We start from the raw sequence: 26,670 nt of genomic DNA, 5'->3' as shown, positions 1-26,670 counted from the left end.
GATCAGCCAGCAAGTTACAACGCACCAAATTAAGGGTGTATGCTAGGCTTTCCGTCGTCTTGGTGAGTCAGCATTTCAGCTTTTTCGCGTACTCCAATATCTGATGCTGGTCAGCCTTTTATACATACGCTTGTAGCCGTACAAGTGCACGGGGCTTGCAAGTACCGTTATACGCCTGAGACCCATCCTGTTCTCTTTGCCGCAACTCTTCGCGGATGGCGGCCATCACGCAGCGTCCGGTCGACCTGACGCCTCCACACTCACCCGCGTCCTCGTTCAGTTGCAAGGCGATTGTCGCATCTGGCTCGCCCCTGCACCGTGTGCATGCGAGCGGAACGCGACTTTCCGAGGGCGGCGGCTCCCCGCGCAAAACAAGCGTCAGCAGCGGTGACGCCACAGGCCGCCACCCCAGAGAGTCCAGCTCGCGGCCCAGGTCCCCCCGAGCGCGCGCCATCACGATGGCGGCTGCGATGAGACCGGCCACACCGGGGGGTGCTCTGGAACAGTCTTCATCGTCGGTGGCATCCGTGTCTTCCTGCTCGTCGTCGCAACAGGTACCGAGTCCACTGCGCTTTCCGGAGATGGCCGAGTCTTCGCAGGAGAGCCTCGTGTCTGCTTGCGCCGCCAGTGTCGCGGACCAGAGCAACAACAACATCGTTGTTGCGGGCGCCAGTTCTGTCACCCCTTCCGATTCAGAGATCAAGACGCAGCGTGGGAGCATCAGCTTCTCAGACGTCGGGCCGATCGAGATCCCGTCGCGCCGGTCGATTGGGGACTATAGGCGCTCGAAGCGCGTCTCGACCCCGACGACACCCTCCTATCCACCTTCCTCGCGTCGGCCATCGTATCAGAAGACGCCCGCCAGTAATCACAACGCGAATTTGTCGCCCACGTCACCTCTGGATTTCAACTCGTTCTCGATGCTGTCGCAGTCTGCTGGCACAGCAGCACCGCAGTCGACGGCGCCCGAGCGTCAGGTGTCAAGATCGAGCCGCTCGAGTGCTGATACCGGCAGCCGTTCCAGCGCGCGGACCTCAGGCGAGCGCTCCTCTGCGGACGAAGCGGCGATGCCTCGCTCGTCTTCATCGCCGCATCGCAAGGAGGGTTCCTCCGAGAGTTCGACCGGCAATGATAGTGTGCTCATCGCTTCGGCTGCTAAAGGCGCAGATGAGCCACAACAGCATCCACTCGCTTATCACAAGCTTGACATGGCATCCTTCTCGACACCAGAGCTTCATCTGGCGTCTGACCCGTTGATCAGCATGGAAGAACCAAGGTACCATCTTCGGATCTCGCAGCAGGTGCTTGGGAAGGGTCCGCCTCCGATGCTGCAGACTAAGGTCCGTGCAGCAAGCATTGACGAGACGTTACGCGACGGGGTGAACGGCTTCTCCAGCTTAACTGCCGTCATCGGTGCTCTCGCCAAGTCGTCCAACGCACACAAACGACAGCAAGGCGGCGATTTACGCCTGTTCAGTACCTCGTTCTCTTCTTTTGCACGAGGCGATCGGCCGCCCGTGCGCGAGCGCAAATCGAGCATCGCGACGATTGTGCGCAAGGCCTCGTCAGCAGCGACCAAGTCTCGTCTTGGCTCGGGAGCGGAGCCGTCTGAGAACGATGCCAACGGCCCGATCGGCTCCAAAGGCAACCCGGCGGCCATTGTCACACACAACACCAACGGCAGCAGGAGCGCCAGCGGCCGGCAACGCCTGTCAGGCTCCGGCTTCGGCTACGCGCTCTCCAATGCGTCCAATTGGATCAAACGGCCGCGACGGTGGAGCACACAGGGTGGGAGGTTGCCGAGTGGCTCGTCAGCGCAGACGGACTCAAGGATCGCCTCAGTCGCGCCCACCCTCGCAGCGGCAGATCGGATTCTGCATGAAGTCAAGGCGTTGACGTCCGAGAATGCAGAAGCAGAGGGTGATGGCGTCGATGCCAAGTATGATGTCGCGGAAGCCATGTCGAAGCTGAGAGCCGCGAGAAGGTACCTTTCAGCCGAACTGAGCGCGATTCGAGAGTTGGTAGACCCGCAGGATCGCAGTCGGATAGACGAGGTTGCGTGGAAGGACTCAGGGGACTGTTCTGACGAGGCGTGGGCGGAGGAGCAGCTGGCATTCTGGAGGGCACTGAGTGACGGCGTCCTGCTCTCCTTGTTGGCCAACAAGCTCTGCCCGGGCTCAGTCGAGAAGATAGACCGACGCGACGTCGAATGGGTCAAAGCGGACAACATTTCCCGTTTCCTGAAAGCGGCGCGCGACGAGTTGGGGCTGGCATCCCGTGATCTGTTCCAATGCTTTGACATTACCGATTCAACCACAGAGGGTCTGCAACGTGCTGTCCTGACCATCCTCGCGATCGAGAAGGCCGGCTCAAATTCCAAAGGCAGGTGCAGCGGCATGTACCTCCAGGGGCGGCCCATCTCGCTTCAGCGCCTCAGCGCGTCGAATCTCGCAAGCAGGAGCTCTCTGGACATTAGTTTCGACAGCATGGCGACCGCAGAGTCACCCCATGGTTCACCGGCCCGCGCGGGCAGCCAGCAAAGCTCGCGCTTGAGCGTGCTGCAGCAGCGCAAAGAGGCAGAGCGTATACTCGTCTCCGGCGCTGGCAACAGTGATGCTGCCACTAGTTCTGCTGTTTCGGACGACCGGACGCGCAGACGGAGATCAGGCGAGTTGGGCAACAATGTCAGCACTCGCTCGATCACATTCGCGGACAACGTCAAGAGTAGTGCTGGGTACGATGAAGAGCAGATGTCCAGTCGGCTTCCGTATCGCGATCGGAAGCTTAGCGAATCAGCGCTAAGCTTGACAGAAGTAGCGGAGGAGCCAGAAGAGATCATGAGCTCACCACGTGCTCCTACACCTCCCGAGCCGAGTCAGCTGCCTCCTTCATCATTAAGTACCCAATTCCCAACGTCATCTGCTATGACACGCACGTCTTCGCAGCGCCGTATTAGTATGGAGCTGCAGCTCGGATTTGCGGCTGCTTCAAGCGAGAATCTGGATGACTGGCGTGCCGCTATCACGGCCACACCAGTGCGACACACACCCCATCGACGCCACAGCGGCGTCGGACGCTCCACGCCGTCGCCGTTGAACCCGCAACGCGACTCGCTCGCATCGCCCACCGTTCATGGGAATGGGAGTCCCCTCCCTTCGCCGCGTTTGCCATTTCCGCGCTCGGCCTCCTCGACCGACTCACCAGGAGCGAAACGTCTGCATCGACACTTGTCTCTCTCTGGAGCCGCATCTGCCTCTGAAGCCTCCTTGGCGGTGACGCTCGGCTCACCCACCTCGCCTACCTCTCTGACTTCGCCCACTCGTCCTGCGCATCATCGCTTCTCATCTGATTTGCCGGTCACATTGAGTGCGGTTCAGAATTCCAAGTCAGACAATGCCATCGAGCAACCTGGCATCGCTTTCCCACGGCATAGAAACGATTCAGCAGTGACGTCAACATACAACAACACTCAGGCAAGCTTTGCCACCGGTGAGGACTCTAGCACGCCTCCGTCGCGCTCGGGCGGTACAGCCCCAGGCCCGAAGCACAAGCTCTTTGTTCCCGTGCCAGGGGAGCCACCAATCGTCTATGTGAGTGTGCGATGGCGGGAGGCGCGCCTTCATATACAAAAATGTGACTAGCCTTTTTTCCTTCAGCAATTCGGGAATCGCATCGGCAAGGGTCAATTTGGCTCGGTGTATCGTGCCTTAAACATGAACACGGGTCAAATGGTCGCGGTCAAGAGCATCAATCTCGAGGGTAGATCAGAGGAGGAGGTCACGCAACTGATGCATGAAGTTGTTCTCCTAAAAAGTTTGTCACATCCAAGCGTGGTCAAATACGAAGGCCTAGTACGCGAGCCAGAGGCGCTTTCAATCATCCTAGAGTTCGTCGAGAATGGCTCGCTACTCAGTCAGCTCAAAGCATTCGGCAACTTCCCGGAAAAACTCATCGCCAGCTACGTCATCAAGATTCTCGAAGGCTTGACATATCTGCACGAACAGGGTGTCGTGCATTGCGACCTCAAGGCAGCCAACATTTTGACCACGAAGTCAGGAAACATCAAGCTTTCCGACTTTGGAGTGTCTCTCAACCTGAAGGCGATGGAGAAGATCAAGAACCACAAGAAAGAGGCCGTAGGGACCCCGAACTGGAGTGAGTCGAGTTCGAAGAATATTTACTTGTTGCTTTAGGGGGATACTGATTTGAAACACTTCCACCTCCAGTGGCCCCGGAGGTGATCGAGCTGCGAGGCGCTTCGACGGCCGCAGATATATGGTCCTTGGCTTGCACGATCATCGAGCTGCTTACTGGACGGCCTCCATACGGTGGCATGATGGCTATGTCGGCCATGTTCCGCATCGTTGTCGATGACTGTCCTCCTATCCCCGAAGTTGCTTCAGAAGAGTTGAAAGACCTGCTTAGGCAATGCTTCAAAAAGGAGCCAACTGAGAGACCAACCGCGGAACAGCTCTTTGGTCACCCTTGGTTGGACCAGGTGTGGAGGGGACAGAAGGACCTTCGTCCGCAGGACAGCGTCCCCGCTTTGCGCCGCATCAGTGCAGACCTTCGAAGGCTCGATCCATCGACCTTCATCGCCGTGCCTGAATCGCCGACCCTAGAGAGGTCGACCTCCTCGCCGCCGCCATCCTCCTCACGCCGTCCCTTCTTTGCCGCCCGTCTTGCTTCAACATCGGCTATTGAGGGAAGGGCCTCGATCGGCGATGTGTCTAGGCCTGGGCTGTCCCTGATCACCCCAACTCCCGTACATGGAGGAAATCCGATCATTTCACTCATGGACGAAGGCGACTTGGACCGGACACAATTTGCGGACTCGACCGTCGTTGATCACGACGAGATTTTGGAAGTTCCCAAAGCTCATGCCTTCGTGAAATCCACTTTCAGCAAACCGCTGCAATGCAGGATTTGCAAAGAGAAGGTCAAGAAACACGCCGTGCTATGCGAAGAGTGTGGTTTGCTTTGCCACGCGTCTTGCGCTAATCAAGCACCTTTACCCTGCAATCTTCGTGCGCACTTGCTCCTCGCATCTGCGAGGCCATCAGCCGACTTGGGGCGGGTGACAAGCCCGGCCCCTTCCCTCACGCCGTCAATGCCCCAGTCACCTGCATTCTCGCCCGTTAGCTTTCGCTTCCCTTTCGTTGGCAAGCGTCGTACAAGCAAGGGGTCGGAAAGCATGCAACCTTTCTCGCCCTCGCCTTTCGGCACGTCACCCAATGATCTTCCATCACCTGTTGCTGGTAGCACAGGCAGCCAAGGCAAAGAATCTGGCGGTCAGGTCAAGCGTGCATCATTCATGCCATCTCGCTCCAGCAGCACGGATTCTCCGTTCTCGTCAGACTTGCATCATCGCTCTTCGCTCAGCAGCTCGCAAGACAAGCAGCTGCGTCGACAGAGCACCATGAGCTATGGAAGCATCTCGGGTGCGTCCAGCATCTCCAGCATCTCCAACCTTTCTGTCGCCCGGTCCCCTTCGTCCGACAAACCAGCAACTGCCGTCCTGAGTCCTGTGCAGTCCACGGCTCGCAACATCACATCCTCTCGGGCGATGGGCATGGTTTCCACACCGCACCTGAGCATGGACCTGCCTCGGCCGTCGCACCAGGCGGAAAATTCCAAGCATCGGCGGCGGGTCAGCGTCGGCGTCACCTCGCACTTCGCTGATCGTCATGACAATTTGCAGCGTGGCCAAATCACGCCCCGCGCTGCGGCTGCGTCTGGCGATCTGTCCGGCGACTTTTGCAAGCGGAACCGACGCGAAACCAAGGAGTGTGTTGTGATGTGAACTGCCCTCCTTATCCACGCGTTGCAAGTATTCCCCCTTTTTGGCCCACTATGTGGGTCTACGCAATCACGACGTTGTAACGATTTATTAATTGAGGTAAGCCGGGCGCAGGCATCGCCCTTGGCTCGCCGTGCCCGCTTGCTCTTCTGCACGATGTAACATTACTTGATCTAGCAATTGAATCTGTCTGGTATTTTTCGATGCGTCTGCTGGGCTACGCTGAGTTGATTGTGCTGAGCTGTGTACATGTTCACCAGCTAAAGAGCCCACGCCAGCCGGCCTGGAACTCCAGCTGCCGCGGCGGCGAGGAGACATGCTGCGCCGAGCGCGGGCTTGTGGCAACGGCACGCACGAGCTCAACGTCCGCCGGATTGCAGACGCTGAGACCTGCACGGCGCATAGCGCTTGCTTTGACGACCGTGGACGCTGTGGACACATCTCGCAACACTTCGTCCACGACGGTTGTCAGCAGAGACGCGCCCCAGTCGACCCATGCTTGCTGCAGCGCCAGTGCCAGTGTCGCGTCGGCCATGTCTGCATCATCAAGGGTAGCTTCATTAACGTGTGTCAAGTCTTGTTCTGCGCCCATGCCGCGTTTAGCGATAATCAGAGGGCCACGCCCGCCTCCGCTTGGCACCTGTTCGTCTATTCCTTCAGTCTCTACGCGCTCAGAAACATCATCGTCCTCCTCCTGAGTGTCTCCTTCAGCCTCTGCCTCCCGCCCATCTCTGCCACCCAGCAGATTCCCCAACGCAAGCTGGGAACCGCCGCCGCTGTTGGCCCTCCCACTGCCAGTGTGAAGTGCGAGGCTTCCGGGCTGACGCCGCCAAATGAATGAGAGCAGCACGGAGACTGTGGGCCAGCCTGCGCAGCAGAAGTGCAGGAAAGCAAAGAGGGTGGTGACCCAGTGGTGCGAACTGTGCCTGCTGCTGTTGCTCCTGGCGGAACGGCCGGGCGTGGACCTTGACGGCTGTGGCATCGCACCAGGCACATGAAGTAAATTGTCTTCCTCAGCTTCCTGTTCCAGTTGTTGCTGAGCGGGCCCCTTCCCTCTCTGGCTCTGGCTCTTGCCTCGGTGACGCTGACACTGCTGCATGAGGGCTGCCTCGCGCTCCTGCAGTGTGAACTCAGCAGTGCGGTCGATGATGTCCCACGCTCCGAACTCCCGCGCTGTCCAATTGAGCCTGCGCAGGCGCAGGTTAGCGCCTTTCCTTCCCTGCGCTCTCCTCCCGCCATCGTTGCTTTCGCTGCCGCAATCATCCACGACCATGGATAGCAGCGGCAACGCGGTTGGTGCATGCTCGTTTCCGCCGGCGACAGTGGCGGAAGCAGGCAGGCAGGCAAGAGGGGAGAGGTCGAGCAGGATATCGAACAGAGTCGTCTTTTCGCGCAAGATGGCATCGGACGTGACAGCAAGCCAGCCACTTCGCGAGCCTCTCTCCTCCTCCTCTGCGTTGGCACCATTTGCCGCCCTGTGCTCAGCGTCTAGAGCGACGAGGTCATGTACGCTAACGTAGCCTCGCAATCGTAGACCAAAGTCACCGCCCTCACGCTGCCGATGATGATGGTGGAGGTGGTGAAGGTGACCTGAATTTTGTGCGGCTATGTCTTCCAGGAGGACGAGCAAGTTGCTTGCAAATACACATGCCGTTTGCACCATGCCCTCTTGAATTCCATTTCGACCAGCTGCATCCTTGCTGCTGCCGCTCGGTGTGTAAATGAGCACACGTGGGGCTCGCGGTCGCGCTCTAGCTAACGGAGCGATTCCAGAAGCCAAGAGCGACGAGGAGTATGTGCCGGGGAGATAGCTTGGTAATAGTACCTTCAGCAGCTTTAGGAGCAGGGGCCCAAAAGTGGCGTGCTGTGCTGGGAGCGAGTGGATGCTCGCGTGGGATGGTAGAAGGGGTTGTACTTGAGGAGGCCCTGTGAAAATGGACCCGTCGATTAGCGTCGACAAGGCAACAGTCAAGCGCCCGTGCGCCTGCTCGAGCATGCTCGAAACCTGTTTCGCTGCATCTGTATAGTTGACGTCGACCAGATGAGAGGATGGGGACCCTGTGCCTGCGGTAGCGGCAGTGGAATTGGAGAGGTCAAGGTCTGGCTGTGCGTGTAGCAGGAGCGCAACCTCGGCTGCGAGGTGCTGTAAAGCTGGCAGAGCGAGCGTGTAAATCCGCTGACGCACTTTTTCTGACGCTGCTTTTGATTTGAAGAAGGGCGATGGGGATTCGCCGGCTTGTGCGTCCGTGCCTCGATTGAACGGAGCGCTGTCTGCATCGTTGGACAAGAGGACAAGCAAGCTTGCGCTGAACATCCTCGCGCCGCGTTGTCTGTTTGTTGAGCTGCGGGTGGCCGTTCCAGTTGCATCGGAGGGTGCTTGACCGGCAGGATCAAGCCTGAGGTTGCGAAAGACAGCAATCCCTATCCCACTGCGATTTTCAATGCGCTTCTCCGGGGTTGGCGTCTCGAAGAGGCTGTACCGTCAGAAGGCAAGCAAAGGACGGCAGAGATCAGAACGCTGTCCACGGCGAGGCACCGGCAAAAGGAATGAGGAGGCGTGAGAAGGAGGTCCTCCTTGGGAGGAAGAGACATACATGACATCGCTGCTAACCAGATGCCCGCCACTCGGCAAGACCTTCCATTCGAGGCCGTCGGTGTGTAGGCCTGCGTGCAAGCGGAAAGCAGAAGCGAGGCGAGTGCAATAGAGACAGGTCAGTTTTCGGTCCACGCCTGCCCAGGACGACGCTGGGCTGTGTGCTGCGCCGGCTCCGACGCTCACTGCTGGGATAGCAGCACGCCACCTCGTTACCCCTCGTCACGTGGAACTGGGAGAGGAGCAGGCCGATGCTCGGGCGTACGCCAGCCATGGTGTATGCGTGGTGCGTAACAGATGAGCACTTTATGTGTTACGGTCACACCGGCCACGTCTCGCGCTGGGCCGTCAATCACGCTTTTGAGCGCCGTGCCGTACGTCGTATGTCAGACAACACGACCTCTGCGCAGCCTCCGTCAGGCTGACGCGTACCTCGCTTGCTTACTCTCGGTGACTGTCGGATCTCTTGACGCCGGCCCGATGATGCTTTAGAGGCGCGGGGTATGTGAAAAGCGGAGGGCAAGCAGAGTGCCAGACAGTCAGACCTCAGTCACCCTAATCCTCAGGCGGAGCTGTGGGGGAAGTGGAAGATTCGGTGCAACCCCGCGCTCTCACAACTGTGCCACCTAGCCCCTGTGTGGCGTCGAATCTAGTCGAACTCTACACCAAACACAGGCCCAATGCCTCTCCATTGTCGTCTCTTCCGAAGACTCCTCCGAGAAGTCCGAATGCTTTCAATCCTTGCGGAGACCACAACGCAAGCAGGAGAGTCGAGCGGAGGACCAACCGACGGACGCGACCGACCGTTGGAAGAATTTGGGTGTTGGAATGGGTGTGAGACCAGCCCTCGCTTCCCTCCAGATGGAAGGTTCATACATATTCCCAGCCTGTCCCTATCTCGCCGCCACGACGGGGCCTGCATCTCGCCCTGCCTCGGCGCGCGTGGACTAGATTCTAGCGCCACTTGCCAGGGTCTGGTCGGCTGATGAATGGCAAGGCCACCGACTTGACGGATCTGCACATCAGTCAAGTTCTCATCATCCGCTCACTGCAGTCGGCTCTACGGAGTACATACCTAGCCAGCTTCCTATTTCAGCGCAAGCCCGCATGACACGTCAGTCGGACCGGCGATGGCTGCTTTGAGTGACTGACCACATATGTTTTCCAGCGCAGAGCGGGGCCAGTCTTGGCCCCTGTAGATTGACATGCTCAACTTCACGCCTTGCTTGCCCTCTCTGCTTACTTTCTCCGGCCTCTTGCAGTGCAATTCAGTGGCTGGGAGGTCACATCAGCCGCTCAATGATGATCGTCGCGGTATGTAGTCTCTGAGATTGCATCGTCACTCATCATCTTCCTCATTGAGTAGGATCCCTTCGTGAGATTGATATGCTCTGATCTTGGCCCAACTCCCCTCCCTCAAGGGTGTACTTGCGATACGTGACTCTGTACACTGATCCCAAGAGGAGAAGCAAGCGATGCTCGGCTGGCCGACTACTCGTTGCTGACCAAAGGGCCATCGAGCATTCCATCATTCTCCAAGCCTCCTAGCAGGCATCCGCCGATGCAATCTTTCCGTCTCTCATCTTCTTTCCATCTGGTCGACTGAGACCTCAATTGCATTGTCACTCTTTCATCCCTCTCACCATCTCTTCTCCAGGCCGTCTTTTCTTTCATCCCATTCCTTCTTTCCACCTTCCTGCTTCTTCCACCCCTTCGAAAAGTGCCATGCAGTAGATCTCTGGCATCCACACCCTCCATTCCCTTCTCCCAAACTTGCTCCTTTCTGTATCCAGTCTCGGCGACGCGGGTCGCTTCCGAGAGGCAGGTCCCTCTCAACTTGCACGACCAGAGACGCTCGCTCTCCAGCGCATAATCTCTTCTGACCATTTAATCTCTGTTCGCAAAAGATCCGACCTACCACCCTGTCGCTTGGTCCCATCATCGCTGGTCGATTCCCTCGCAACTCCCGTTCTCCAGGAAAACTTTCGATCCCTCTCTATACTAAGCATTCCCACAATGCGAACAACAGCACTCGGCCTCCGGCGTGGTGCCATGAGCACTGCTGATCGCGCCCGTGCCAACTGCGGCTGGCAGGACGATTTCACGGCGGATGCAGAAATCAGAGGCATGATGGACAGCAGCTTCACCCTCATTTCCAAACGTGAGTTCGCTGTCCGCTTCCTTCCAAGGAGGCTTCTTGTTCGGTGCTCTCATACTCCAGGAGCAAAGCCGCTAATCATTTTTCTTTATGCCAAAGACGACGACGTGGGCGCCCTTGCGATTCCCGGCAAAGCCTTTGATCTCGACCTCGATTGCGACATCCACGCGGGCAGTTCGGCTGCCAACCCATTCTCGATGTTTGCCTCTGAGCACGCCTCGCCGCTCATGGATACATGCTCGCCGCTGAGCCAGATTAGTAGCACTCCCTCATCCAACGGCTCCAGCACCGGCGACAGCTTCGACATGGGTGGTAGTGGTGGCGTTGCCGCCAGCGAGCAGTCGCTTTCCCGTCTGAGCGAGAGCGCCGGCATGGCGCGCCTGCTCAACTTTGAGCGCGTCGCCCCAGTCCCAGGCACCAGCGACAATGAAGATGAATTCATGATGGACCTTGCGGCTAAAAGGAAGAAGAGTAGCACAGGAAACAGGAGCAAACACGTGGACAAAGCGGCTGGTAGGACGCTCAGACTTGTCGACCGCCATCTGTCGCCCTCCGCGGACCTTGGTGTTGTCGCGCTTCTCGGCGCAGGGTCCGGGGGCATGAACGGCAGGCTTGTCGCGCCGCGCGGCGATGTCTCGACTGCAAGCGTGGGCAGCGCCAAGGCGAGCTTGAAGGGAAAGAGCAGAAGCCACAACGCCCTTGCTGATATGATTGGAAGCAGCGCTGCTACCAGTGGTCAAGGCCGGGAAGCAGCCGCTGCAACTGCAGCAACTGCAATAGCGGTTGCAACAGGCAGAAACGGCAGCTTTGGGCCATCTGTACGCCTGCGTACTGCTGCTAGTGCCTCGCAGCTTCAGCCTCAAGCAGCGCAAGCGAAAGAGCATGCGCTCGCAGCAGACAAAGCTTCCGTCCCTTCTGGGACCGCGTTGCCGCCATCTTCAGCAACAACTTCTGTTGCTGCTGGCTCTGCCCCCGCTGGCTCGCCCGCTGCCACCTCAGCGCTCTTTTCCCGTCGTGCCAGTACGCGTAGCGCCAAAGGCGAGGGCCCGCTCGTTGCACCTTCCGTACTTTCCGGTCTCACCCTCGCTTCTTCTCCTACCCCGCCCTCTGGCTCTACTCTGTTCTCTTCCACTACTGCCACCACCCTTACTGCAAACTCGGCACAGTTCAGCCCAAGCATGGGCCGGCGCAGCAATGCACTCGCACCCGCAGCCGCCACTGCAGGTGCAGGTACAGCATTGCTTGGCGCTGGCGAGCCGAAAGGCACATTGCAGACGCTCAACAGCAAGAGAGGCGAAGCGGAGCAGCAAGGTGTCTTGCTTCTCCATCACGCGCAGGCGCAGCCACTGAACCAGTCAACCATCTACCACGCTCGCCAGCAGCAAGAGCAGCAGCCAGGCGGCTTTGTCGCTGCAAATACGAAGATTGTCTCGCCTGCAAGCAGCGCTAGCAACATTTCCTCTGCGGGACCGGATACGCCGCATTGGCCGACGGCACATCTGTTCGGCTTGCCGTCCGAGGCGTTGTATTCCCCTCAGCATCAGTATCAACATCAGCAGCAACATCAGCATCAACATCAGCATCAACATCAGCACATGGCCGCCGCCGCCGCTGCTATAGGACCGACGGCAGGTGAAGGACATGCGCCCTCAGCGCCGGCGCGACACCTCCAGACCATCAGCCATGCGCTCTCGCACGGCCACTCTGCCAGCCTCGGCCATGACATCGGTGCCTTTCCTGCTGCGGCTGCTGCGATGGCCGCTGCGGCGCGCAATGCACCGAGCGGCAGCATGCCACGTCGTGGTACGCTCTCAAGTGTGGAGGGCATCGCGGCTGTGCGCGAAGCGTTCGGCCTAGCTGCGGCGCCCCTTTCCTCCCCCTCGTTTGCCGTCCCGCACAGCGCCGGTCCCAGCGTCTTGTCGTTCAACAGCAGCACCCGCGATCCGATCATGTCGCCTTCCCTCGGCTCTTCGGCGCAGTATTACCACCCGTACGTTCTAAAAGCGCAACATGAGGCCCAACAGCACATGCGTCAGATCCACCCCGTGCAGGTGCAGGCCCAGTCCCAGCCGCAGGCTCAGATGCAGATGCCCGTCTCGCCAGACGTGCTCGCAAGCGCGCTTGGCCTGTATCAACCCGCCTCTGTTGCCATCTCTGCGCCTGCGTCTGCAGCAGCAGGGGCCGCATTCGGCTGGCGCGTTCCACAAGTGCCGACGGCATGGGCCGGCTCGCACGCGAGTGGGATGGCCCTGGCAGCAAGTCCCAGCAATTTTGCCACCGCTCTGTCTAGGAAGATAGGGGGCAGCGGCGCAGGACGCAAGATCGCAGCGAACAAGCGCGTCGCATCTCCCCTTTTCAGCGTCAGCGCCGAGCATGCGGTCGTCCCCCCTCGCGCTGCTGCTGACGCGGTGCAACAGTGGGAGTTTGTCAACTACGGCATCGAGGATGCTGAGGAGCTCTGTGCGGCCGTGGCGCCGAGCGGCAGTTACAAAGTGCCGCTGAAAGGCTTTGCCGGCGCCGGCGTTGATGCCTCCGAGGACGAGGAGAACGATAATGAAAATGAGACTGAGCAGAAAGTCGACTCTGCTACTGCTGCCGCCACCGGTGTTCGCTCTTCAAAGGGCACCAAGACACAGCGCAAGCGCAGCAGTGCGGGAAGCCTCGGCGGAAGGGCGAGCCTGTCTCACAAGCGCAGTCGCTCTATCCTCAATTAAACTCTAGGTTGTGCAATGGTATATTGCCCGCCTATTTCCGCCCCACAATGTAGTCTAGTCGCACAGCAGCGTTCAATCGGGGCTTTGCAGAATATACATATCTTCGTAAATCAGACGTCGTGTGGAACCAACCGCACAGAGCATGTCAGATCACTCCGCGGGCGGTGGACGGCATGGTCGGTGGTAAAAGCGGGTGGCATGTCATTCGGTAATCCGAATCCTCTACAAGTCCACGCTGTTCGGGCGGGAAGCCCATTCGATGCTCACGCCCGACCGGCCCTGTAGTCTGACTCCATGGAGATAGCGCTGCGGGAGATATCCGACTGAACCGAGTCGAGGATCTGCGCTGCGGCGCGGTGGTAGTCGGATTGCGCCTTGGCGAGCTCACTGAGGATTCTGATCGGCTCGGGGTTCTCGAGGACGTTCTTCATGAGCCCGATGGCCTCCTCAGTTGCGGCGACCAGCTTGTCCTCGGCGCCCTCGACCTCGGCGCGGTACTGGTCGAGTTTGGAACTGCTCCCGGAGACCTCAGCGGCCTTGAGAGTCTGCTTCCACGAGTCGAGGTGCAGGCGCGCCTCGCGGACGGCCTGGCGTGCCTTCATGGCGAGATTGATCTGGTTGCCGAAGCTCGTCCAGGGATGATAGAAGCCGGTGATGATCTCCTCATCCTGCTTCAAGCGCGCGTTGCCCACCTGGTCCTGCGCCAGCGCAAGCTTCTGCAACGCCTGACCCAGCCGGCTCTCCTGTGCGCCGACGGCCGCGACAGACGTCTTTCTTGTGCCTTCGGCCCCTCCCGCAGCGGCAGCGCTGTTAGGGGAAATCGGGGAGCTGACGCCAACAATCCCCGCCGGCTCGGCGCCAAGCTCGAGTGCGCCGGACGCGGCGGCGCGACTGAAGGCGTGCGCGAGCGTCTTGTGCGTCTGCGCAGGCGCGCTCGTCGGCTGCACGCTCACGCCCATGACCTTGGCCTGTTTCGTTGCCGTCGCGGCCCAGGAGGTGACTGTGTGTCCAAGCGACTTGGTGACCTCGTTGAAAGACTCCTGCACCTGCACAGGGTAGTCGTATCCCTCTGTCTCGTACACCTTGGTCACCCTGCGTATAGAAGGACAAGCATGGGTCGCATCAGCAGCTGTCGCCTCGCGGAAGGGTATACGTCCAACACAAGGGTGGCTGAGGCGCACCGGATGATATTCTGATGGGCATTTCGCAGGGCGTCTACTCGGTGCTCGAGGTCCTTGTATTCTTGGGGAAGCTCGGTAATGTCCTGCGCATCCACCGCTCCAAAGCGCTCTTTTGCTTGTTGGCTCTGCACCCACACACAGGCACAGTTGCCATCAGTTCCATCGAAGTATCCAGTCTACGGCGCGCTGTCCCCAAGCGAGGCCCAACGTCCTCCCAACACAAAGCTCACCAAGGTGCCAAGATTGCGAGTCAGCCTCTCCCCGACGGGGGCCGCATTCTGGGTAAGCTGGGCGGCGCCCTGCGAGACGGTCTGGGTGAACTTGTTCCAGGCTTCCATGGTGGGCGGTATCTCCTGCGTTTGGGTCTGTCTGCTTGCGTACAGTACCGTGCGTCTCACTTCCTGTGTTGCTAACTGCTTTGGGGGTGTTGTGGTATGCGAGATAGTCTGAATACATCTCTGTCCGAGATGGGGCGGGATTGGAACTGGATTTGCATTGTGCGGGTCTCTTTTAGTCGCTATGTGCGGGCGGAAGCGGTACAGGTGGCACTGATCCAGTCTAGTGTCATCCATCCACCCCGTGGAATGCGCCGCACGGGCCCGCGCGAGTGCATGTGTATGGATATAGTACTCAAAGTAGGGTTGCATCCGCCTGCTTGTACGGCTCAGCTTCTTTCTCGTCGCGACAACGCCGCGCCCCTCATTCTGAGCTCGTGGTCCACGACGCGTGCTTCTGGGCAGATTGATCACCAAATCCATCCAGTGCTTCTTGCTGTTCAAGCCCGAGCCATAGCTGGGCCAGCAGGCGTAAGGCAGCCACACCGCCCGAGGACGAGGAGGAAAAGGATTCGAAAGCGCAGCTTGCGAATGGTTCGCACCGGAACGCAGGCCAGCTTTGCCCACGATGCAGTACGCGGTCAACGAGAAGATACTCTGCTTCCATGGGCCTTTACTTTACCAGGCAAAGGTATGTTGTCCTTCTTTTCCATGGGCTTGCGACTTGGGAAGAAGTTATACTTGTGGTTCAACGCGTTATTGCTCTCTTGAGCCCGCCATTTACATTCTATATGACCTGGAATCCGCGCGCAGGTGCTCAAAGCGGAGGACTGGAAGAGCGAAGACAAGAAAAAGGGCCACACCGGACCACACTACTTTGTGCACTATCAAGGCTGGAAGCAGACGTGAGCAAGCTAATACGGGCATGGCATATGCACCTCTTCTCGATGCTCCCCACCTGACCGCTGTTCCGCGCACGTTGCGTCTGAATGCCCTTTACTCTGGTTCGCAGCTGGGACGAATGGGTGCCCGAGTCGCGCATGCTGAAGTACAATGACGAAAACCTTGCGCGACAAAAGGCACTGCAGGACACACAGAAAGCAGAGCAGCAACGGCAGAGGGAGCTGGCGAATCCATCTACGTCTGCATCCAGTGGGGGGGACGTTGCTGGGGAACGGGGAAGACGCGTGTCAGGAGGCAGGGGACTCAAGCGGGGGCGAGACGCAGTCGAGCCGGTGAGTGGTGGCTATTGGCGCTGCGACTTTGCACGCGCACCCGTGCGCTATTATTAGACCAGTCCTGACCGGCAAGCACATTCTGAATGAGATCAGGATGAAGAGTATCAGAAACGTCCAGAGATCCGGATCCAGATCCCAGATGTCCTCAAGCTGCAGCTCGTCGACGACTGGGAGAACATCACCAAGAACCAGCTGCTCGTCCCCGTGCCACGCGAGCCGACTGTGAACATGATCCTGCAAGAGTACCGCGATCACCTCTCCGCGCGCCCTGAAGCGAAGCAGCGCTCGCCGGCGGTGGTGGAGGAGGTGCTAGCAGGCCTTAAGCTCTACTTTGACAAGAGTCTCGGCAACAACCTGCTGTACAAGTACGAGCGGCAGCAGTTTGTTGAGATGCGCAAGCGCTTCGCGGAAAAGGAGGGAGCCAAGGGGAGCGGCGCAGAGGGTGTGGCGGATGCTTCGGCGGCAGTAGCTTCGGTAGCCGCGAATGGGAACGGGGATGTGTCAGCAGCGGCGACGGGAAAGAGGGAGAGGAGGAAAGCGACTGAATATGACTCCGGGCTCATTGGCGGCATCGAGCCTAGCGCCCTGTACGGTGCAGAACACCTGCTGCGCCTCTTTGGTGGGTATTCACGGCCTGCCTACGTGCGACAGCCTTCCTCTTTGGCCACTCCGGACTGAAATGCTTTTCCTTCCCTGTACGTCGGTGATGCTCCCACAGTCAACTTACCGGGAATCATCGCACACACAACCATGGACGTCGAATCCGTCGCCATCCTCAAAGAGCACATCGCAGACTTTTTACAGTGAGTTTCACGAAGCGACAGAACACAAAAGCCCTCTCTGCAATCTCGATATGAGCGTCCTCCGTTTCGCCTTGCGCTGATCCTTTGACTTGCGCGTGCACAGATTCTTGGCGCAGAACAAGAAACGCTTCTTTGCACAGCAGTACGAGGCTGCTAGTCCAGCATACCACCGCATCAGCCAGATTTGACCACATTTTGTACTATCTTCATTGCAACAACTACAAGCAGCCGCGTCTGCTATCGCAATATCGGCGGGGGCATCCTCCTTGTTTTCCTCGATGCCTTTGTCTAGCGGTCATCGTTCAGCTTTACGGAGCGCTCTGCAATCAGCCATTCAGGCACAACTGACAGGTGACGCCACTCGTCTTCCCACTCTTCCAGCGCGAGAATACGCGTCGCCTTCCCATCCGCTTCTATCGCGGCGGGGGAAAGGGGGGGGCAGAAGATGGCGCTCGGGCACCCCTCGGCGGCGGCATCATCGTCGTCGTCATGATCGATGACGATGAGCGGAGTGGACGGGCGCGGCTCGATGATGTTCGATATCAAGTCAGCCAGCATCGCGCTTCCGCGATTAAGCCCCTTATCCTTCCAGCTGTTCTTTCCGCCTTCACCGTCATCATCGACAGTGATGGGAAGGTTGCAGATGCCCTTGACGCCCTGCTCGTTCGCGACGAGCGCAGCGCGCCCAGCGCCTGGAAGCGGCATTGCGTCCTCAGATCCACACCATCTGCAGTCCCGCCGTCGATGAGCGGGACAAAACGCCGCTCGCGGTCGTTCAGCATGTGTTTCGCCGCGAAGCTAGTATCGCTCGATTTCAAGGCGTTCATGGCCATCTGCGTCTATGTCGTGTTCCGGTTACCGCGGCTGTTGGTCGGGGCTCGTTCCACCCGTTGCACACGCAAATGTCAGAAGCTGGTCCTACCCTTTCCCGGGCTGTCAAATTGTTTCCTGCAGCGGTATCAGCCACGTGATGGCCGTGAGATCTGGAAGGGCGTTCCACACCAGACGCAACACCCTTATGTAGCCTTGGACGAGCCCAGCCGAAATGGCAGACAGTCGTACATTCCTGTGTTCGCCGTCGTCGTCCGAGATGGCGATTGTACTTTCCGCGTTCTTTTGCTTCAGGCCCGAAGCACCCATGGGAGACTGAAGCCGAACATGTTGCTGTATGCAAATTTGCAGTCTGGGGGCCAGCCAACAACGAAATTTGAGTGCTGGCAAGCTTGGGAAAATAGCCCCCGCTTCTCACATTTCTCAGCACCGCCACGCATGTTGAAATGCGGTTACTGTCCGATGCGCAGCACGTAGTGCCTATCGCGCACCTCCATATGACCGGTTAGGTAGGACAATGACCTCCAATATCTGCTCAGCAAGCTATGCGTTTTCACCTGCGCGCCAGAAAGCACTGTCCTCCCACAGGGCAAGCATCTGCATAACCAGGAAGCACCACATGTTCAAGCCTCCAGAAGTTGTATTTTTTGGTCAAGAAGGGGTGCTCAAGGGTGTACCTGGCCAGGGCGACGCTGAATCAGCCTCCTTTGGTCGATGAGACGTGCATTATAGCGCCCAATATCAAAAGCTCACCATAGACTGAATGTGCTATCGGTTTTGAGCACGCCAGGCTGGTGCATGTACCACCTGATGTTTCTGAGAATGATGCCCTTGATGGCAAACCAGTCTGCACTATCCTACTGAATGTTTTCCAGGACGACTGCCCTCCAGAATCCGAACATTGCAAAACGGTTGGAGAGTTATCAGTCGAACGGTATAGCATGGCCGAGGGGGTCAAACCAATGGATAAAGTCACCGTCGAAGTGGCTCACCTAGTCAATGGTTGCAAAAAGAGATTTTAGGAAGTCTAAGACGTCATACCTGGAAAAGGTCTTCGTGCCCTGCCTGAAGCGTTGAACGTTCTCAGACAATGTTTCTGTGCAGTAGGATCCCTTATGAACAGCAGGGGCGCGAATTGCATGGCGAACAAGCTAGCGTCATAGACCACCTGGATGACATGATCTCCGGAGGGCCGCCAGCGTACCAGTCTAGCTCGAGCACAAAGGTGTTCATGAAGGCAAGATCATTGTGCATGTCCCTTCATTCGTACTCCGCTGTGCCTACGGCTTGCAAACTGAAGTTAGTCATGACACAGAACCATCGCCAAATGGCTGGTAAGGACGACACATGATTTTAGCTTGCCACGGCTTTGTTCTCCTGCCAAGACATCCGGAACTTACTTCTAGGTATGTCTGTTCTATTGATGGCACAAGTCAATTTGCGATATTCCCTCGAGGTTTCTGATTGAGCGGCTCCCAGAAGACGTCTGGCAGCGCGCTGCGAGCAAAGCCGATGGAGCATAGCTCGACCATGCGCTGATCTTGATCGAGTTTGTAAAGCCAAAGGTCGGGGTGCGAAGGATATATGCCTTTCATGGATTCTTGGACACAACTGCAGCAAATGCGACCGACACTAGGTCCAGGCAGTTTCGAATTTGCGCGGAGAACGAGGGGAAGCACTACCAGGGCCCCGATTGTAGCCCTCCAGCTCAACTCTGGTCTTGTCGAAATGTGCCCGGGTGTGACTGAGCTTGATGCGCTGGGGTGCTTTCACCTCCATCTTGGGCTCTGTCATCCGCACCGCCATCAGCGGGTAGAAGAGCAGTGAGCAGGTTGATTGTCAGTCGCTCAACGCCTGAGCGGATGTTCAAAAGGTTGGACACGATGTGCGCAATGCGTTGCTGCGAGGCCGTCATGGTCAAGCCTTGGCAATGAGGATGTTTCGACCGGGCGGGGGAGTCAAAATGTTCGCACAGCGAGGGCGATTTGAAAGTACAATCTCGCCCATGGATATGAATGGTCGAATGGTAGCTAGTACATTGTATGTTTAGCCGATGCAGGGGCTGTTGAAGATGCAACCGCAGGATGGTCGTCGTCGGAGAGTGTCCATCAGCCAATTGACTGATGGAGTTATGATCTCATCAGCGTGGGGAAAACTGTGGGGCCGTGGGGGGAGCGTGGGGTGCATTCTCTCCTTTGCCAGGGAACAGAATCAATTGACACAATCGGTGCAACACTGGTAGGGTATTGCTTCAAGTCCCCGAGATGCGGAATGCTTGAGACGGCACAGCAAAAAATTTGGCCTTTGCTCCCCCCTCTCGGACAAGACCTTAACGAACCTTGACGAGTCCTTCAGATGAACCAGCTCTTCCTCCTGACATTCGCAGTCGTCTAAAGGAAGCTTGCTTGTCGCTGGGCTATTAAAGGCAAGCAGCTATTAGGCGATTTGAAAAAGAGGTCGAACATCATGGTGCGAGATTTCCGACCGAAGGACAAGGGCTCCAAGCCTAATCGCTTCAAGAAGCAGCAATCTGCAGGTAGTGGGGCTGCAGGCAATGGGGCTACAGGCAACAGGGCTGCAGGCAATATGGATGCAGACACTTTCAAGAAGACGAGTCAAGGAGGCTTCAAGAAGCCGAGGCCTTCCTTTGATAACAACAAGGCCAAGCCGTCATTCTCGAAAGATGGGAGTCCCGGTAGGAGACCATTCAAGAAAAATGATACCCCTGGTTTCTCGGACCGAAACAGCCTTGCGAATAATTCTGTCTCCGACTCGTCGCCTTTTTACGCGCTCGCATCCAAGGCCGGCGAAAAAGTGAAGGGAAATATGATCTTCACAGCACAGCCGTTGTGGATGCCTATGCTGCTCGAACCTCTACCCAGCCAAGCAAGCTCGGCGCCTTCCTCTTCGCAAAAAGGCCAAGCCACGCCTGCCCTTTCGGAAGCCGATATCTCTGCAATGTACGCTCGTGGTGAGCGCGTCCTGCACGAAGATAATGCTCGCTACTCGTCCTTGCTCTATGGAACAGGAGGAGATGGTCACAGCGGCAAGCAGGCTGCGAACTTGGGGTCCCTCGGTACGCTCTCCGCATCCGATGCTCGTTTCATTGCTTCCTTGCTCTCCTCCGCAGGCGGTGGCGAGTCTGGCGGATCAGCTGCAACGCTCTCGGATCGCGTATCGGCTTTGACACTTCTCGCGCAGTCTAGCCCTTTGCACAATCTCGCTGCTCTCGATCGTCTGTTTGGAATGTGCAAGAAGAAGAGCAGGCAGGAGAGCGGTCGCGCAACCCGGGCTTTAGCTGACTGGCTCGCATCTCCTGGAGGTCTGGGACCTGCCCTTGGCAAGGGAGGCCGCAAGCTGCGCTACTTCCGAGACCAACCGCTCCTGCCTAGAGTTGTCGCTGCTTCTCGTCCACCTGCAGGAGTCGATGGGGGCAAAGCAGAGCGGAGCATCGATCAGCACTTGGGTCTCTTTGTCTTCGAAGACTACCTCAAAAAGTTCTACTTTCACTTCTTGCAGCTCTTGGAAGCTCAATCGCACGACACTCTGCCCTTTGTGCGAACCGCATCCGTCTCGCAGATGTTTCACCTTCTGCGTGACCAGAGTGAACAAGAGCAGAACTTGCTCAGGCTGCTCGTCAATAAGCTTGGCGACAACGAGAAAAGCGTCGCCAGTCGCGCCAGTGGACACCTCCTCGAGCTGCTCAACGTGCATCCTGCCATGAAAGCTATTGTCGCAAGGGAGGTTGCACAAATCATTTTCCAGGCCTCAGCAGGCAAACCACAGCTCCCACATACACCAGAAGCCAAAGGCAAGGGAAAGGCGGCTTCGGCTGGCGCTGATGCTGTCGCGAACTCGAAAGTCAATCTCCATGCTCGATACTATGGTGTTCTGACGCTCAACCAAACCATGCTGACAAGCAAGGACAAAGATGTTGCAAACATGCTCGTAGAGCTGTACTTTGACTTATTCGAGGGCCTTCTCGAGCAGCAAGCTCACGTTGATAAGGATGAGCGGCGCAAAGTTGGAGGCGATGGTGAGGCTGATGGCGCTGCTGAGGCAGCCGACGGAGGTCAATCTGCGAAGGAGAAGAGGCCGCGGTGGAAGGACAGCAAGAAGTTTGGAAAAGGTGGGAAAGGCTCGCAGCCCCTGAAGAAGAACACTATGGGCGTCGATGAAGCGCATTCCAAGATGGTCGCCGCGATCTTGGCCGGGGTTCGCAGAGCATTCCCTTTCGCAAGGCTAGGCAGTGATATGTGAGTTCGAAATATGGAATAAGCCCCCCGCAAACCACATCTGTCTGACCTGCGCCTGCTCGCAAAGCTTCGATAAACACATGGCAACACTATTCCGCGTCACACACACCGGGTCGTTCAACATCTCGATTCAAGCTCTTCAACTCATCTTTCAAGTGGCAGTCTCAGCCACCCCACCCGGTGAGCGAGCGGACACAGACATCCGTGTCTCTGCCATTTCGTCTCTCGGGGATCGCTTCTATCGCACGCTCTACGATTCGCTTCTGGACGCGCGCCTTGCGACGTCTTCCAAGCAGGCCATGTACCTCAATCTGCTGTTCAAGGCGCTCAAAGCGGATGAAGATCCTGATCGCAAGAAGGCGTTCATCAAGCGCATCTGCCAGGTGCTCTGCATGCACGATCCGTCCTTTGTTTGCGGCGCGCTTTTCCTCCTTGGAGAGCTCTTCAAAATCAACCCTGGCTTCAAGGGCATGCTGGACGACCCGGAGGAAGACGACGAGGAGCATTTCGTAGATGTCAAGGACGACGACGAAGAGGAACAGGATGACGAAGCAGGGCAAGGCAAGCAGGAGGGCTCCGCGCTGGCAATCACGGCAAATGGAATCAGCCGCGTCGCGTACGACGGCAGGAAGCGAGACCCGAGATTCGCAGGTGCACAGATCACTTGCTTGTGGGACATCGTGAGTACCAAAATGCAGCTCCTCAAGAGGAACCACTTGCTCACCCCATGTTACTCTTCTTTTACAGCTTCCTTTGACCCAACACTTCCACCCTTCGGTTGCATTGAATGCCCTTCAATTGCTACAGTCGCAAGACGTGACGTCGAATGCGGATCTGTCCCTGAATACCCTCTCCCACTTCCTCGACCGCTTCGTCTACCGCAATCCCAAAAAGACTCCTGTCAGCTACAAAGGCACAAGTATCATGCAACCAGCGGAGGCTGCTTCTGGTCGCGGCGTTGCTGGCCTCGAAACGGGTGTGATCAACATCCGAGGCAAAGGTTTGGCTGCTGGTGAATTTGTTAATAGCGAGAAGTTCTGGAAAAAGGAGAAGGACAACGTCCCCGTCGATCAGCTGTTCTTCCACCAATTCTTCAACCAAAAAGCCCAACGCGAAGGCAGGGAGAGCGGGAAAGGCGGTGAAAACGCAAACGAGGGTGACGACATGGAGAGCGAATCTGAAGGCGAACACACGGCACCAGCGGAGAATTACAACGAGAGCGATCGGTCCGCAGCAGACGCTCCGGACGGAGTTGATGCCGGTATGTCGGACACCGACTCGGATGAGGCAGAAATTTGGGAAGCGATGAAAGCATCGATGCCAGGCCGAGGTGACATGGACGATGACATGGGCATCTCCGACGAAGAAGATGAGGACGACGATGATCTCGCTGCCTATGATTACAGTGATAGTGAGGAGGACGAGGAAAGCGGCGAGCCGCAAGTCGTGGAGGGCTTCGAGGATGCCATGGAAGGGACAAGCAAAGAGGATGATACGGAGAGCACGAGTGAAGCAGAAGATGACGAGGACACGCTGGCAGACGATCGAGAACCTCAAGACTTTGGCAATATCCTCGACAATGATTCCGACGGAGATGAAGGCATCTTCGAAGAGGACGAAGACGACCTGCTCCCCTTCGCCGACTTTGACGACATCGAAGCGGAGTCCAAGGGCAAGGCGACGAAGCGTGGAGCAGAGGATGAAGGGGAGGCTGAAGAGAACGAGAAGGAAATGCTCAGCAAGGGGCAGAAGAAGCGGGCGCTCAAGAAGCAAAGGAAGGAGATGCCGGTCTTTGCCAGCGCGGACGACTATGCGCACATGCTAGGGTCTGACGACGAGAGTGACATGTGACCGCATTACACAACTGTGCATCGCACCTAGCGCGTTGCAGTCATAGGCTTGGATGACTGCCATGAGATGCAGCCCTTCATACTGGCTTCTACTTCCCATATGTATATTCTTTTAGGGAGAGTAGCGACTCTCGGTTCGAATTGAATACTCTGGTTGCTGGGGAGAACAGGAGAGAACGAGGAAATAAATCGAACTTCGAGATCTCGATAATCGGTTCCCCAACTTCAAAGGCAAACAAAGCAAACAAACCTTCAGTACTTATTGAGCTTGAATCATTCTGGAGTGGGATATAACACCGTTCGTCTTCTCAGCCTTACATTGAAGTCACTTTCGTGCGTGTCCGGCCGCTGACGCCATCGCTTCGTCGCTTCAGTGCGTCACTTAGGCCCAGCATGACGCGTCTCATCCCCGTCGATGCTTTGATGCTGGCCACCAGGGCCCTGATCTTTGGTCTTTGGTCCATCACTCCAATATGCTGGCTGTACATCATCGCCTTCTTTTTGCATGAACTTGGCTACTATCCTTCTTCTATCCTGCCGGAGGGCGTTCTCAGATTCGACTTTGACCGCAATGTCACCTCGAAAGGGCTCTTAGCGTACTGCCTGATCGAGAACGCGTTCTCGATCTATCTACATATCCTCAAGCGGAGAATTCAGAAGCCTGGACCTCGGCCAATCTATGGCAGGCGCTTCCTGTGCTATGTATTTAGCCGAGCGCTAGAGGGAGGCCTTGGCTCGAAGCCCTATGGCAGCTTCAATCCGACCGCCAATGGCGACAGTGCCGCAAACAGACCCAACCGAGGAGCGAGTGTGTATAACCTGCGCAAAAGGCTGGCTCCCACAACCCTGGAGCCGATCACTGTCATTGAGCAGCCGGCCCTCAAGCCACGGTCCCCCGGCACAATTTCTCCATCGCTTGGCCAGACCGAGGATGAGAAGGCGAAAACAGCACGCATCGCCCGCCTGCGCTCCGTGTCATACGTTCCTTCCTTCGTTGATGGTGACCTGCACCGCGATGACCCTCGCGCCAAGACTTTTATGGACGAGTACAGGCGCTGGTTCTGGAACGTCCCCATCGATGATCTGACACAGAGGGATGTCGAGCACTGGCTCGCGTGGTCGCTCTACGGGACCACCCTCGAAGAGATTGAGGCGGAGAGCAAGGCACCAACCTCCAAGCAAAATGATGATACTGGGATACGCGTGCGCAGCTTCAGTAGCCCCGCACCACCGCAATGGTCCGAACCCGGGGGAAGAAGGCCAATACTGCGCAGCGTGCCCAGCAGCGCATCTACTCTCTCGGAAGAAGGTGTGCGAAGTGTCAAGGCAGAGCCAGGGGAGTGGGATGACCCCGTACGAGGGACGCGGCTTGATTTCCTGCATTATTGCCGCGAACTCATCGAAGCGAGGCAGGGCTTCACACTTCCAGAACATCCGGCGGCATGTTCACCTGCTCACACCAATAATGGCCCGAGGATACGGACGATGCGCTTGACGGTCGATCCTGTGCGCGTTGTATCGCGGCCATTTGTCCTGTACGCGGTCACGAACACACTTTCATGGCTGGTCATCCGCAAAGCGATTTGGGGCGGTTTCAAAAAAGAGCGGAGAGAGCGGCTCGAATACCTGATCTACCGGCCTCCAGGGTGGACACCTGCAAAAGCCATCAAAGACGGTACTTCGAAATATCGGCCTTTGCTATTCTTGCACGGATTGGGAATCGGTCTTGCACAGTACATCGCGGTGGTGGACATGTTTCTGCACGACACGGAAACAATGCAACGACCCATCCTTATCCTAATCCAGCCGTCCATTTCCCAGAATATTTTCTCCAAATACTTCCTCGCCCCTCTCAAACACCACGAGACGACCGGAACGCTGCGCAAGATCTTCCGATCGGAGGGATGGGATGTGCAGGGCTGCCACATCGACTTGCTCGGCCATTCATGGGGGACCATCTGCTCCGCTTGGGTTCTAAAATGCTTTCCGGGACTCATACAGAGGACCTGCTTGGTGGATCCTGTCTGCTTTCAACGTGAGTATTCCTTGTAGCTTGCAACAGAGGTACTTGAAGACAGGGTATGCTTACCATGACCATGTCGCCTGTGCCATTTTCAGTCTGGGTACCGCACGTCTGCGCCAACTTTGTCTATGTGAGCTTTACTCTCTTGCCGATTGAATATCAAGCTGCACAGCACTGATCCGTGATCACTTGATTCTGTGCAGCTCCGAGCCGATACACCTATGAAGCTTATTCTGCGGTACTTTGTCGCCCGCGAAGTGAGAAGCGCATGCCAGCATCAGCGCCATTGTGTGCGCCTTGTGTTGATCATCTTCCTTCCGATGTCGCTGCAGGTTGGCACTGCTAACGTTCTGTGCCGCCACTTTGACTGGCCTTCGAACATTCTATGGCCAGAAGAGGTGAGTCCCCTGATGTTTCCCGGGCCATTCACAAATATGCCCTGACAGGGCCGGGCTTCCGCGCCCCGTTACGGCTCAGATCCTTCACATCGATGATCCAACGCAGACACGAATCCTCCTCGCGTCCGACGACGCGATCCTCAATTCGGAAGCCAACCACCGGTACTTGGTAGAGCATGGGATGCGAGACGAAAAGGACGGCGGCGGTCTCTTTGTCGGGCAGGGCATGGTGCATGGAGAGCTACTGATGCATCCGGGCGTCGGCATGCAGAAGGTCAAAGCGTGGATAAAGGGGGAGTATCTCTAGGAGAGCAGAAGGCTCGCGTCAGGTCGCGTTCGTCTGTATGGTCCTGTCGCAACATCGAAGCTCTCAGTTCCCACATATGTAATGGCGCGAAGATGCGTACACGTCCTCCCGTTTGGCGTCGTACGGTCGGTTGGATCAGAAGTTAATGGCGTGAAGAGTGGTTGGTCAGATGGCTTTGTCAAAGCGTCAACTACTCAACATCCAGATGGACTTCGCCTCGTTGAGCTCCTTCTGGGCTTCAAG

The 26,670-nt window shown here is 57.3% G+C and overlaps 8 protein-coding genes across 8 annotated transcripts; 6 read left to right on the top strand and 2 right to left on the bottom strand.

Moving 5' to 3' along the window:
* Positions 1-215: 215 nt before the first annotated feature.
* Positions 216-5,803, top strand: K437DRAFT_270014 (uncharacterized protein; the record flags this gene model as incomplete). Its single annotated transcript, XM_013385910.1, has 3 exons — positions 216-3,590; positions 3,657-4,155; positions 4,227-5,803. 3 exons carry the CDS (start codon positions 216-218, stop codon positions 5,801-5,803), a joined length of 5,451 nt encoding a protein of 1,816 aa, XP_013241364.1.
* A 203-nt stretch (positions 5,804-6,006) lies between these two features.
* On the bottom strand, positions 6,007-8,805 carry K437DRAFT_190291 (uncharacterized protein). The gene is made up of 3 exons (XM_013385909.1): positions 8,580-8,805; positions 8,395-8,482; positions 6,007-8,274 (listed from the first exon to the last, which is right to left on the bottom strand). The coding sequence occupies exons 1-3, from the start codon at positions 8,665-8,667 to the stop codon at positions 6,054-6,056; spliced, it is 2,397 nt and encodes a 798-aa protein (XP_013241363.1). The 5' UTR covers positions 8,668-8,805; the 3' UTR covers positions 6,007-6,053.
* Positions 8,806-9,975: 1,170 nt separating this feature from the next.
* K437DRAFT_190397 (uncharacterized protein) lies at positions 9,976-13,397 on the top strand. The gene is made up of 2 exons (XM_013385908.1): positions 9,976-10,554; positions 10,651-13,397. The coding sequence occupies exons 1-2, from the start codon at positions 10,410-10,412 to the stop codon at positions 13,263-13,265; spliced, it is 2,760 nt and encodes a 919-aa protein (XP_013241362.1). The 5' UTR covers positions 9,976-10,409; the 3' UTR covers positions 13,266-13,397.
* K437DRAFT_258690 (uncharacterized protein) lies at positions 13,295-14,898 on the bottom strand. The gene is made up of 3 exons (XM_013385907.1): positions 14,677-14,898; positions 14,447-14,571; positions 13,295-14,357 (listed from the first exon to the last, which is right to left on the bottom strand). The coding sequence occupies exons 1-3, from the start codon at positions 14,782-14,784 to the stop codon at positions 13,529-13,531; spliced, it is 1,062 nt and encodes a 353-aa protein (XP_013241361.1). The 5' UTR covers positions 14,785-14,898; the 3' UTR covers positions 13,295-13,528.
* Positions 14,899-15,349: 451 nt separating this feature from the next.
* Positions 15,350-16,950, top strand: K437DRAFT_227407 (MRG-domain-containing protein; the record flags this gene model as incomplete). The annotated part of the gene is made up of 7 exons (XM_013385906.1): positions 15,350-15,412; positions 15,535-15,626; positions 15,734-15,956; positions 16,053-16,401; positions 16,498-16,578; positions 16,678-16,762; positions 16,866-16,950. The coding sequence occupies 7 exons, from the start codon at positions 15,350-15,352 to the stop codon at positions 16,948-16,950; spliced, it is 978 nt and encodes a 325-aa protein (XP_013241360.1).
* Positions 16,951-17,101: 151 nt separating this feature from the next.
* K437DRAFT_190147 (uncharacterized protein) lies at positions 17,102-18,108 on the top strand. Its single transcript, XM_013385905.1, has one exon. It carries the CDS (start codon positions 17,252-17,254, stop codon positions 18,068-18,070), a length of 819 nt encoding a protein of 272 aa, XP_013241359.1. The 5' UTR covers positions 17,102-17,251; the 3' UTR covers positions 18,071-18,108.
* Positions 18,109-19,945: 1,837 nt separating this feature from the next.
* Positions 19,946-23,861, top strand: K437DRAFT_275742 (CBF-domain-containing protein). Its single transcript, XM_013385904.1, has 3 exons — positions 19,946-21,849; positions 21,917-22,529; positions 22,597-23,861. The coding sequence occupies exons 1-3, from the start codon at positions 20,060-20,062 to the stop codon at positions 23,698-23,700; spliced, it is 3,507 nt and encodes a 1,168-aa protein (XP_013241358.1). The 5' UTR covers positions 19,946-20,059; the 3' UTR covers positions 23,701-23,861.
* Positions 23,862-23,949: 88 nt separating this feature from the next.
* On the top strand, positions 23,950-26,478 carry K437DRAFT_258686 (uncharacterized protein). The gene is made up of 5 exons (XM_013385903.1): positions 23,950-25,734; positions 25,818-25,852; positions 25,926-25,979; positions 26,055-26,120; positions 26,200-26,478. Exons 1-5 carry the CDS (start codon positions 24,093-24,095, stop codon positions 26,425-26,427), a joined length of 2,025 nt encoding a protein of 674 aa, XP_013241357.1. The 5' UTR covers positions 23,950-24,092; the 3' UTR covers positions 26,428-26,478.
* The last annotated feature ends 192 nt before the right edge of the window (positions 26,479-26,670 follow it).

This window comes from Tilletiaria anomala, assembly GCF_000711695.1.
Source record: "Tilletiaria anomala UBC 951 chromosome Unknown K437scaffold_92, whole genome shotgun sequence".
Classification (NCBI taxonomy): domain Eukaryota; kingdom Fungi; phylum Basidiomycota; class Exobasidiomycetes; order Georgefischeriales; family Tilletiariaceae; genus Tilletiaria; species Tilletiaria anomala.
The sequence above is the reverse complement of the archived record's forward strand: the minus strand, read 5'-3'. Positions and strand labels throughout refer to the sequence as shown.